The sequence below is a fragment of the Haematobia irritans genome, chromosome 1 (assembly GCF_050003625.1).
Source record: "Haematobia irritans isolate KBUSLIRL chromosome 1, ASM5000362v1, whole genome shotgun sequence".
Taxonomy (NCBI): Eukaryota; Metazoa; Arthropoda; class Insecta; order Diptera; family Muscidae; genus Haematobia; species Haematobia irritans.
Window position 1 is genome coordinate 12,332,667 of NC_134397.1, and position 12,142 is coordinate 12,344,808.

Consider the following 12,142-nt stretch of genomic DNA (forward strand, 5'->3'; position numbering starts at 1 on the left):
TTTTTAATCGGGTAGAGAAAATTTCGTTGATTTTTTCCTAAGGGTACTACAGTAACAAAGTCCACATATACTTCGAACTGTCAGACACGTTTTGGCTATAGTGCTTTCTTTATCGCTTTAATTTAAATACACTCATAGAAAAAATACTATTAGCAAACCCTGACTGCCGTTTTTCAGCACCCAAAATTTATAGTTTTTTTAATTTTATGTTAAAATAACAAAAAAAAAACTAATATTTTGGAATAGCTGGTATACTGCTGAAAAGTCAGTAGTTTGCTTTCAATCCGGTCTATCTGATAAGAGGATTACTGTTGCTATAAGCACACAAACTTTCGCATAGTACACACTGGAGCTCTATAAAACTTCAAATATTAAAATAAATTGTTAGTTTTTGATTATGCAATAATATTTGTAAACAAATCGCCCATTTTAATATATGACCGGTGACACGGATATTATATTGTTGATGTATATTTTAGTTTAGATATTCACAGAAAAAAATTTCACTAAAATTATTCCAATTAAAAGTGTGTACTAGTTATGTTCGGTTTTCGAGTTGAAAATCACTTTATCTTCGCGATTAATTTTACTGAAATAATCAATATTATAAATGAAAATAAACATATTCCCGTAATGTCATGCAGAAATCTATAGAAATTGCGCATCAATTGAGTTAATTTATCTGCTTTATAGTGAACTGTTTTAATAAAGTAACCGCGAAAATGTCAACTCGAAAAGCGAACATAGTACTTACCTTAAAGTCTTAATTGAGTTTTAAAAAATATTCAATTAAAAATTTAATTGATTCAACAATTTTTTAAATGAAAACAAAAATTAATCACAAAAATTAATAGTATCAATTAATTTTTAATTGATACAATTAATTTTTTAATTGATACTGAACAAACGTGGGAGTAATTTCTATAAGTGGACTGTAGTTAATAATGTTAAACTCCCAGAGTTGTTAATGCAGAAACCAAGACAATTGACCAAAAAATAAAGAAACAGAAAAATTTCAAGATTCAGTATACAATATTCAGATTTATTGCTGCTGCTCTCGATTGTGCTTCTTACCGTCTTCGATGAAGATGTACAAGTGAAGTATAAAAGGTTCGCGCGCAGGCGTTGTTGTAAAATTGAGTGAAAAGCTACTTAATTCAAATATGGTGACAATCTATATCTCGTTAGAGCAGTTATCGATAGTTGATAAGAATAAATGTTTGATATATGGAAACAATTCAAATTCAAAGGATATTCAAGTTATTCTTATGGATATTCATAATAAATAGAAAAGATAATTCATAATATTTTAGTTCATAATTCATTAAGTAATTCATTATTTTTAATAAAAAATAGTAAAATTGTTGAACTAGATTCAACAGATACTATCATTTCTGTGATTGAAGACATTTCAATTAAAACTTAATTGGATAAATTAATTTCGTTATTGAAGACAAAAAATATTTTTTTTTGTGTGTTGTTTTCAACAATATACTCTAAAATATCAAAGTTTGTTGCTGGGACAACAAACATTTATAGTTTTTATAGCAGAAAAATATATTAGCTATTTCAACTAATGTACAAAGAAACAAATATTACCAGGATATTCCCAATTAAAAAGTTGTTTGGAATTCAATAATTAATACTATTAACCTTTCAATCAAACTCGGAAGAGTAAGTCAATTAAAAAAAATTAATTAAAATTTTTTTGAAACAATTTTTGAATCAAACTAAAAATGATTAAAACAAGTTGTAGAAAGTGATTGGAATATAGTATAGTGATGGTTAGGTTAGGTTAAAGTGGCAGCCCGATTAGGATTCAGGCTCATTTAGACTATTCAGTCCATTGTGATACCACATTAACTAAAAGTACCTATTACATATGGGCACTTCTAGTTTTAACCGCTGAACCTTCCCGATTATTTCCTTCTGTTGAACCAACCAGATTGTTCCAAAAACATTAGCAGACTGCTTAAGTTAACGTTTTCCAGGTCCGCCAGTAATCTGAAGCTATATGCCCCTAAAATTTGCTTAAGAGGTGTTATATTGATTCCTTTTCTTTCGCATCATGACAGCTCATACAATAGTCATTATACTTCGCACCAATAGTTTTGCAAAATCGCCTATCAGGCAGCGACCCGTTATAGCAGATATCAGCAGTGATATCTGGCGTCTCGGGAACACTAGCATATCTAGTGTGCGGTTTAAGTTTAAATGGGGCCATATTTGCTTGGTGTCGTTACAACCCTTGCAATTCTCCCAGTATAGTGATTAAAAATAGTTTCTTTTTTAATTAAAAGATTTATTGAGTTTTGCAATCAACATCAATTAAAAATTTAATTGAATCAATTAAAAAATTAATTGATTTCCTAATGAAATCAATTAATTTTATAATCAAGTATTTTTGTGGTACCCAATTAAAACATTGATACTATCATTTTCGTGATTGAAGACATTTCAGTTAAAAAATTAATTGGATCAATTAATTTTGTGATCAAATTAGAAAAAAAATTGGTTTACTATTTCAAAAAATTTTAGCAAACACTAGTTCAGCAGTATTTGATTTAAGCAGAGATAAATGTTTGCTGTTTCAACTAACGTATGTAAAACACCACAACTGAAATTTGTCAGTTACAAAGATTTTAAATAGGCGCTCTTTTCTCAAGAAAAAATCAGTGGATTCTGAGATAAAATCTTTTTCTACATTCTATTTACGTAATTCGCCCACAGGAAATATCGAAAATAATAAATTTTGGCAAATATTTTCCATTTGAAATGTAAGGCGACCTAATAATCATGTATATATCAGACATCTACAGGCACACCCTTCATATGAGAATGGATGTTATACGAAATTCTGAGGCAAATACTTATACAAGTCTACATACACAGTGACAATCAATTAAGATTCATTAAAATCAATTTAAAATATGTCCCGCATCAGAGACTGACTGCCTGCCTGATGATGTACTTCGTCCACAGAGACTACAGAATACATTGTTTGGAATTTGTCTTTTTCCACTCGCTGTTGTTTGTCTTGTTTTGAAATGTTGTTTTTTTTTATAAAAGTTTATTGAAAGATCATGATGGTTTTTTAAGTTATTCCAAATTATACCATGACTGACAGTTTTTTTTTTTTGGTAATAAAAGTTTTTTATGAACTGAATTAGTAATTTTCGAAGGATTTTCTTTTTTTCTTAATTTTTAATATTTTGAATATCTGATTTTTATAGAAATTTAAAAAACAAAAACAAATTGTATTTTCATTTAGTCCCAGCACAAAAATTCATTCATTGGTCAAAGTGGTCACCATGGTTAGTCAGCAAACTGGGATATACCCCATACCGTCTACGTCAAAGATGATTGTCTGTGCTTGTAATTGAAATCAATACTCCCACAAAATGAGAAAAAAGCAAAAAATAAATTATAATTGATTTGAACATTTTCATTGATTATTCGCGCTTGACCGACTTGTTTTTATAAGAGATTGGCAAATCTGTCACAATTTTTAAATTCAATTAAATCGTTGAATTAATTTTGAAGATCAAAATTTCCATACGAGAATTTGCAACAATAAAATAATTATATACGGATGAAAGTGAGGCCGGGCAGAATTTTGAATATCCACTATAGTGATATTTCCCTGAATAATTGATCTAAATAAAAAATATTAATTGATACAATTAAATTTTGTTTAAATTATGAAACGTATATTTTAAAAAGTATGAGCTATTTTTCTGTGTATATAAAAAATAAATGATTGTTAATCTTATATTGTCATACCTCTTCCGATATATAGGATAAATTCCATCACATCTAATGGATATTCCTTTCCTAGGCATTCAATATAATAATATCCTGAGATCTATGTGTATGGGTCTACACTCATAAAAAAGACTTATGTTAATAGCTGACTGCTGCTGACAGCGTTTTTGCTAAAACAGCAAACAATCTGCTATTGTGGAACAACAGACATACTGCTGAAAAGTCAGTAGTTTGCTGAAATTTTCTTCCGATATAAATAAAATTATAAATACACTCCGGTCTAAAAAACTTCAAACATTGAAAAGCAATTAGTACTTTTCGATTATAAAATAACATTAGTCAACAAGAAGTTGCCCTTGTTAAAGCAGAAAAAAGTTAAGTTATTTCAACTAATGCAGTTTGCTATATCAGCAGTGATGTTTGTCAAAAACTTTTAGCAAACACGTTTGCTAATTTAGCAGTGTTTGTTTGTTCCTTCAGAAAAATGTCTGCTGTTTCAACTAACGGATGATTGTTGAAACAACTACTTTGGCCGCTGTCCCTTTTTCAGCAGTCAAAAACTGTTGTTTTAACAAAATTTTTTGAGTGCATATCAAAATATGAGCCTATATGAACCACATTTAAAGGTCTATTCACTAGACTCAAAACTTCTGGCAAACCGGGTGAAAATGACCCATCAGTATTTTAGAATATGGATCTATATACACTGCGAGGAGAATCACTATAACCTAATCTATGCCCTGGGTTGAGAGAATTCCAGATTTTCGAACAAATGCAAACTCGATCACTTTTAAAACCGGGAGCCACCGTGGTGCAATGGTTAGCATGCCCGCCTTGCATACACAAGGTCGTGGTTTCGATACCTGCTTCGACCGAACACCAAAAACTTTTTCAGCGGTGGATTATCCACCTCAGTAATGCAGGTGACATTTCTGAGGGTTTCAAAGCTTCTCTAAGTGGTTTCACTGCAATGTGGAACGCCGTTCGGACTCGGCTATAAAAAGGAGGTCCCTTGTCATTGAGCTTAACATGGAATCGGGCAGCACTCAGTGATAAGAGAGAAGTTCACCAATGTGGTATCACAATGGACTGAATAGTCTAAGTGAGCCCGATACATCGATACATCACTTAGACTATTCGGTCCATTGTGATACCACAGTGGTGAACTTCTCTCTGGCTGAAACGAACAAAGCAGTTAAACTACACTCAAAGAAATTTGTTAGTAGAAATACCAGAAGTATGCTGAATAAGAGAAGGCGGTTATTGTTTGCTGAAATAGCAAACATTTTCTACTAGTTTTTAAGCTCGATTACACTAAAACATGTTTTTTGTTTGGCTGAAACAGATAAAAATGCCATTTTAGGGGCTATCGTAGCACAATTAAAACAATATTTTATAAATATGCCAAAAAAAAATCTGAATATTTTAGAAATTGAGCACAGAGCACAACAGCAAACAAAATGTTCGCTGATCGCATTTGGGAGTTTGTAAGTATATAACAGTGCAAAAATATACCAAAAACTACTTTTGGTTCTTAAATATGCTTTGGGGAAAATTTTATAATCTAAAAATTTTATAATTTGTTGTTCGTTAGACCTTAATATGCAAAAATATAAGAGCAGACATGACTGCTGTTTTTAACAGATTTTTTCTATGAGTGTAGAGTCTATCAGGATATTTTTGGTTCTTATAAATACTTTTTGTAACATTTTTGTTGCACATACAAACTTAAATACGATAGTTAAAAAGTTCCATTTTTACAAAAGTTGACCTTATGAAAGTCCAAAGTCCTGGACATTTCCAATTTGTGGCCATGTCAAAAAAGTCCACATTTTTATACCCTGCACCACACTGTGGGACAGGGTATTATAAGTTAGTGGATATGTTTGCAACACCCAGAAGGAGACGAGATAGACACATACTGCCTTTGGCAAAAATGCTCAGGGTGGGCTCCTGAGTCGATATAGCCATGTCCGTCTGTCCGTGAACACATTTTTGTAATCAAAGTCTAGGTCGCAGTTTTAGTCCAATCAACTTCAAATTTGGCGCAAGTATGTGTTTTGGCTCAGAATAGAACCCTATTGATTTTGGAAGAAATCGGTTCAGATTTAGATATAGCTCCCATATATATATTTCGTCCCATATGAACTTATATGGCCTCAGAAGCCAGAGTTTTACCCTAATTTGCTTAAAATTTTGGACAAGAAAAACAATTAGTACTATAGTTTTATTGAAATCGGTTCAGATTTAGATATAGCTCCCATATATATCTTTCGCCCGATATGGACTAATACGGTCCCAGAAGCCAGAGTTGTATCCCAAATTGGTTGAAATTTTGCACTAGGAGTACAATTAGTAGTGTAGTCAAGTGTGCCAAATTTTATTGAAATCGGTTCAGATTTAGATATATCTCCCATATATTGCTTTCGCCCGATTTACACTCATATGACAACAGAGGCCAATTTTTTGCTCTGATTTAGTTGACATTTTGCACAGGGAGTTGAATTAGCATTGTAGCTATGCGTGCCAAATTTGGTTGAAATCAGTTCAGATTTAGATATAGCTCCCGACAAAAATAGTCAAAATACCAACATTTTCCTTGTAAAATCGCCACTGCTTAGTCAAAAAGTTGTAAAAATGACTCTAATTTTCCTAAACTTCTAATACATATATATCGAGCGATAAATCATAAATAAACTTTTGCGAAGTGTTCCTCCCTAGTGCATTAGCCGACTTAAATTTTGAGGCTATAGATTTTGTAGAAGTCTATCACATTCTGTCCAGATCGAGTAATATTTAAATGTATGTAGTTGGGACAAACCTTTATATATAGCACCCAACACATTTGACGGATGTGATATGGTATCGAAAATTTAGATCTACAAAGTGGTGGAGGGTATAATATAGTCGGCCCCGCCCGACTTTAGACTTTCCTTACTTGTTTATAAACAAAACCGATTTTTTTTTCAAAATTGGATTAGGCCAAAAAGCCTATATCCAAATTTGTTAGTGGACGCAGTAGAAAATTTTGCTAATAGAGCAAAAGGTCTTGTGAAAAAGGGAAAGCAGTCGATGTCTGCTGAAATAGCAGACATTGTCTGTTTAAAAAAAGCAGACAATGTTTACTCAATCAAAACCAAACATTCTTCAATATTACCTGCTACTAATTAGTTATTTGTTCTATTGTTAATTTTATCTCTCTATGTACAATATCCATATAATAATATATCAAAGCAAAACGCAAAGTAATAAATGGCCATCGATATGGAATCGATTCCAGCCTTATTCCATTTCGCTTAAAATTAATTTATAAACAAGCAATTAAAGTTTTTGATTTGGTTTTGCTTTCTTTTGATTTTAATTGTCCGTAATTAAATGATATTGGGCAAGGTCGTTGAATTGATCCACAATTCTATAGTATTTACAGCGCTCACAAGAACCGAAGGCCCGGCAAACGGATAAATGTTTACTTGACCATCAATGGTTAGTTTATGATTGTTAAAGTTGATTATGATATGTTGATTATATTGAATGTTCGTTCATATCAAACCATCAACCACTGACTGTGGGGATGGATGTGGAGAAAAAATTGTTTGCAACACAAATTAAATTTTCCTTAATTTAAAAGCCGGCCGGCATTTTTTTCATTGCATAGACAAGGGGAAGAAAACTTGTTTACTATAATATTTATAAGCACAGGATTGATTTAAAATGTTAATGGTCATGAAAGCGAGTTTCCAATTAATGAAGGTTGACCAAGAATTGTATAGTCTACAAGAATGAAAAAAAAAGTTATTCCAATTTAGAATTTGGTTGATTTTTATGAAACTCTACATTCATTTACCCAAAGAAATTTGTTATTGGACACAGCAGAGTCTTCTAAAGTAGATTTGCTGAAATAACACACATTGTCTGCTATTTTTTAAACTGGACAAATTATTGACTCTTTAAATCTGGATTTTTTTTAATAACAGACATACAGCAAAAAAGTATGTAGTTTTTTGCAAATGGGTGCTGTTTTGAAATTTAATGCTCATTGTTAGGTTAGGTTATTAGGCAGCTCGTTATTTTAGGGTCAATTAGACTATGAAACCATTTAGAGAAGCTTTGAAACACTCTGATATCTAACCAGCATCACTAAGAGGGGATAAATTAATGCTGCAAAAATGTTTGGTGTTCGGAAGTAATTTAGTAGCATCTCAATATGAAACATAGGTTCGTGCTTAGCTGTAAAAGTGAATAACGAAAGTCCACGTAAACGTGTGAATGTGCTATTGGAATAAATAGTAGAGATAAATTATATCTTTAATAAATTCTTCATTTTTCTAAATATATAAATTCTGGAGAAGATGGTACTACATCTTTAGAAAATCGAAAAACTAGAGACTTAAAAGGAAGTTGATTTTTTTCTGACTGTTTTGCCATTCATGAACAAATTTAAATGCACGGATCTATAATTAAATCCTAATTGTATTTTTTGAAAAAATAAACAAAACGTTTTTCTGAAATCCCAATGTTTGTATTTATTATGAATACGCCTTCTTACAACAGAGATTTGTTTAATATCTTTGGACATATGGTATTTGTATTTTCATTTTATGACATATCGGAATTCATCTAAAAGATATTCAATAAATTATTCTAAGATCTATATTTTCCTGCCAATAGACAAAACTATGATCGTTGGCATAAGATTATCCAACAATTTATAATTTTGTTAGAACAATGCTTTTTCTGGAAAGTTATAGGTTAAGAGTATATGCCTTTAAAGTGATCGAAATGCCTTCTTAAGCATTGGCGAAATCTACACCCTTTTGGATATTCTTCTTAAGCTCAGGAATGGCAGCTTCCAACAATTTCTTTTCGTAGTCATTCAATTTGGGCAATCCCAAATTTTCTTGAATGCCATTCTTGCCCAAAACCAATGGGGTGGCAAAGAAAGTGGCTTCGGTAATATTGGATTGAACATAAGAACATTCAACAACATTCTTTTGGCCATCCAAGCCCTTGAGCAAAGAACCGGCAAAACGAGCACCGGCATAAGCCATAGACAAAGTGGCGGAACCAGCACCAGCTTTAGCTTTGACAACTTCAGTACCGGCTTCTTGAATACGCTTGGTCAATTTGTCGATGGTATCTTGACTGCCCTTGAATGCGGGTTGACATTGGGACAAAATTGGCATAATAGTAACGCCAGAGTGTCCACCAATAACAGGGATATTGACTTGTTGGGGATCAACATTCAAGGCTTCACCAATGAAAGCACGAGCACGAACTACATCCAAAGTGGAAACACCAAACAAACGTTTGGGATCGTAGACACCAGCCTAAAACAAGAAAAGTATAACAATATAAGGATAAAATAGTCGTGTTATTTTGGTACATACCTTCTTCAAGATTTCGGCGGCAATGGGAACACAAGTGTTGACTGGGTTAGTAATGATAGCCACCATGGCCTTGGGGCATTGTGTGGCAATGGTTGAAGCAATGTCCTTGATAATACCAGCGTTGACATTAAAAAGATCATCACGGGTCATACCAGGTTTGCGTGGAACACCAGCGGGAATGACAACGACATCGGCACCTGCAAAAACAAGCGATTTTATTTAGAATTGTTAATATTCGATTTTCTATGCAATGATTGTCTATGCCAGACATTTTAATCACATTACTTGTGTGATTTCATTTTATCTTATCACTGCCAATGTATATCCCAACAGTGAAAAACAAATTTTGTGAGTATATTTTATTTTCTGTATTTTTTTATAGAATTCATAAAAATTTGCTGATAAACTTTGATCTTGATGTTAAAATTTGTTTTATATGCGTATTTTCCTCTTACTCCTCAATTAATTTAATTACAGAATTAAATACGGAAAGGTGTTACGAACATAACGTCAGGATATTTTAACCTTGGAACTAACACTGGTATAGACCGGGAGGCATATCAGAACAGGATTCAAGAGCCAAGGGCATAGCGTAGCCCGCAGTCTAGTCACCTCAATTTCTTCTTATCCAGAATTTATAGCAACCTGTTTGATGTATTTCCCATTTGGCCATGGGTTCAATTCCAGTTATGACTGAACACCAAAAAGTTTTCTTAGTAATGCTGGTTACTGGGATATAAAAAGCACGTACCTTGGCATTGAAGCATTCATAGAATTGGGCAGCACTCATGGATATGATAGAAATTCCCCACTTGTGGTATCACAATGGACTGAATAGCCTAAGTGATCCTAAAATAACGGACTCTCTATAGCTAACCTAACCTAATGTTCGAATTATCTAAAAGAATCTAAAATACTTTCCATCCTCTATTACTTAACAAAACCTAACAATATCGATGACGCAGATCGACAAACTACAAATCTATAGAAATGAGAAAAGTTGAAGGAACGCCGATTTCCAAGCTTTCTAAAATGTTTAAAAATTTCGCTAATATGTGAACTAAACTGTTTAGCCAACCAATAAAACTACGAGTACTAACGTATTTCACATCGGATTAGCTGTATTTTTACCAAGATCATAAACTAGGCGATAAGATAATACCGCCAAAAATTAACAACGTATCATAGTTATGACGGTTTTCGACCCCTAAAACTCGCAGTATATTAAGTCGACTTAAACTAGAAATTGTTTATATAGTGATTTTTTACCACATTTCAGTCGAATGTTGGAGTTGGCATACTAGAGGTGCCGAATACATATACACCATACGCCGTATATAAATTTGTTTTGTATTGATATGAGGCCAAAAGTCAAGTATACATCATATAATTTATGAAATATTCTAGATTTCTCCCAATAGATGAGAATAACGATAACATACGTAGGCATATAATTAACTTGTTTAGGAATATCAATATTATAACCTCAAAGAGTATGCATATAAAATGTATGCAAAAACAATGTATGTAGTACGTTTTATGTGATTTACAAAAAAAGGGCCAAGTCGAAATTTTGTCCAAATGCCAAATAATAAAAACTTACCTTTCAAGGCAGCAGCTAATTGGTCAGCACCGATGAAACCATGAGTGGTACTCTTAGTATCAATGTGAGACAAATCAGCGGCAACACCTGGTGTGTGAACAATGTCATAAAGAGACAATGATGAGACCAATGGATTTTGCTTCAATAGCAAAGACAATGGCTGGCCAATGCCACCGGAGGCTCCACAAACAGTAACCTTATAATTGTTCTACAAATAATAAAATCAATAATCTATTATTTTAAATTTAAATAAAATTTTGCAAAGTAAAATCTGGCTCGTTAAGTTCCAGATACGCATTGACATTACGTAAACTGCAACATTCTATATATGCAAAAAAAAAAACAACCGCAATGTCATCTAAATATCAAATACAGCGCTAATTCTATATCTATCTCAAACGTCATTGCTAGGTCATCGATCTAATTTTTGTCCTTAAATACCTGTCTGGTGGTGGAGAAACTCCTCATGGATTGGATGGCCAATTGTTTGGTAGCTTGCTTCAACATTTTGTTTTATTATTTTATAATTAATTAAAAAATACTCCCAGCGCCTACGTCGGTCCTTCACCCTCTGAGGTAGTCTGAGTAGTTAGTGCCAATATTGGAAGTGTTGGTAATAGAAATAATATTTTGACATTTAAACGTCCCCAGTGAAGACAAAGTGTAGTTACAAAGATGTTTATTAAAAAGATGAGGCAGACATATTTTTCCATATTTCGTTACATAGATGTCGCTCACAAGTGGAGGTAAAGATATTTGGTGTTTAGCCAGGGATAGGTCTGTCATACGGGATGGATTTTTAAAAATCCCGGGATTTCAAAATATAGAATTCGGGATTCTTTAGGTATTTAAATTTATTATACATGAGGCATACTAACCTCATGTATAATAAATTCTTACTCAAGGTGTACCATAAATGTTTATTAACTCACAGCCTGTTTCTGTATGTCGAACAAGCACTATCGATCGACTGAAATGCACAGAAACAGCTGATTTTCATTATAAATTCAGCAGTTTGTCTCCATTTTAGGCGATCAATAGTGCTTGTTCGACATACAGAAACATACAGGCTGTCAATTTGTGGGGTATGAAATCTAACGGCCGTTTACACTGAATGAAGACTTCAATTTATTATTAAACAATCATAAAAACCCACAATTTTAACAAATTGGAAATTCAAAATAAAAAATCCAGCTGTTTTTGGGTTTCTGTCGAACGATATCAACATTATTTTGTTGTGAACGCCGTATACAACCATGTTCAAACAAGCTCTTATGTTCACTTGTTCGTCTGAACGGGATATAAGAAACTAAAGAAAGACATATTTTTTCTTTATTGAGCCTTTTTGGGTTAAAGGCCGGTATGCACCTCTAGCGAAAAATTTCAT

The 12,142-nt window shown here is 32.7% G+C and overlaps 2 protein-coding genes across 2 annotated transcripts in view; one reads left to right on the plus strand and one right to left on the minus strand.

Annotated features, from left to right (window-relative positions):
- The window catches only part of LOC142220252 (ribosomal protein S6 kinase delta-1), a 59,680-nt gene extending 48,736 nt beyond the window's left edge, over nt 1-10,944 (plus strand). The window contains exon 4 of the mRNA XM_075289280.1: nt 9,630-10,944. Within this exon, the coding sequence (XP_075145395.1) occupies nt 9,630-9,635 (6 nt within the window). The 3' untranslated portion in view covers nt 9,636-10,944. The remainder of the gene's footprint in view (nt 1-9,629) is intronic.
- On the minus strand, nt 8,263-11,356 carry Mdh2 (malate dehydrogenase 2). The gene is made up of 4 exons (XM_075289281.1): nt 11,197-11,356; nt 10,756-10,963; nt 9,153-9,349; nt 8,263-9,092 (listed from the first exon to the last, which is right to left on the minus strand). The coding sequence occupies exons 1-4, from the start codon at nt 11,260-11,262 to the stop codon at nt 8,553-8,555; spliced, it is 1,011 nt and encodes a 336-aa protein (XP_075145396.1). The 5' UTR covers nt 11,263-11,356; the 3' UTR covers nt 8,263-8,552.
- Between the last annotated feature and the right edge of the window lie 786 nt (nt 11,357-12,142).

Coding starts and splice junctions, on each gene's coding strand:
- Mdh2 (XM_075289281.1), bottom strand. CDS start 11,262: ATGTTGAAGCAAGCTACCAAACAATTGGCCATCCAATCCATGAGGAGT. Junction 9,350..10,755: donor ATTAGCTGCTGCCTTGAAAG/GTAAGTTTTTAT, acceptor TTGTTTTTGCAG/GTGCCGATGTCGTTGTCATT. Junction 9,093..9,152: donor CCGCCGAAATCTTGAAGAAG/GTATGTACCAAA, acceptor TTCTTGTTTTAG/GCTGGTGTCTACGATCCCAA.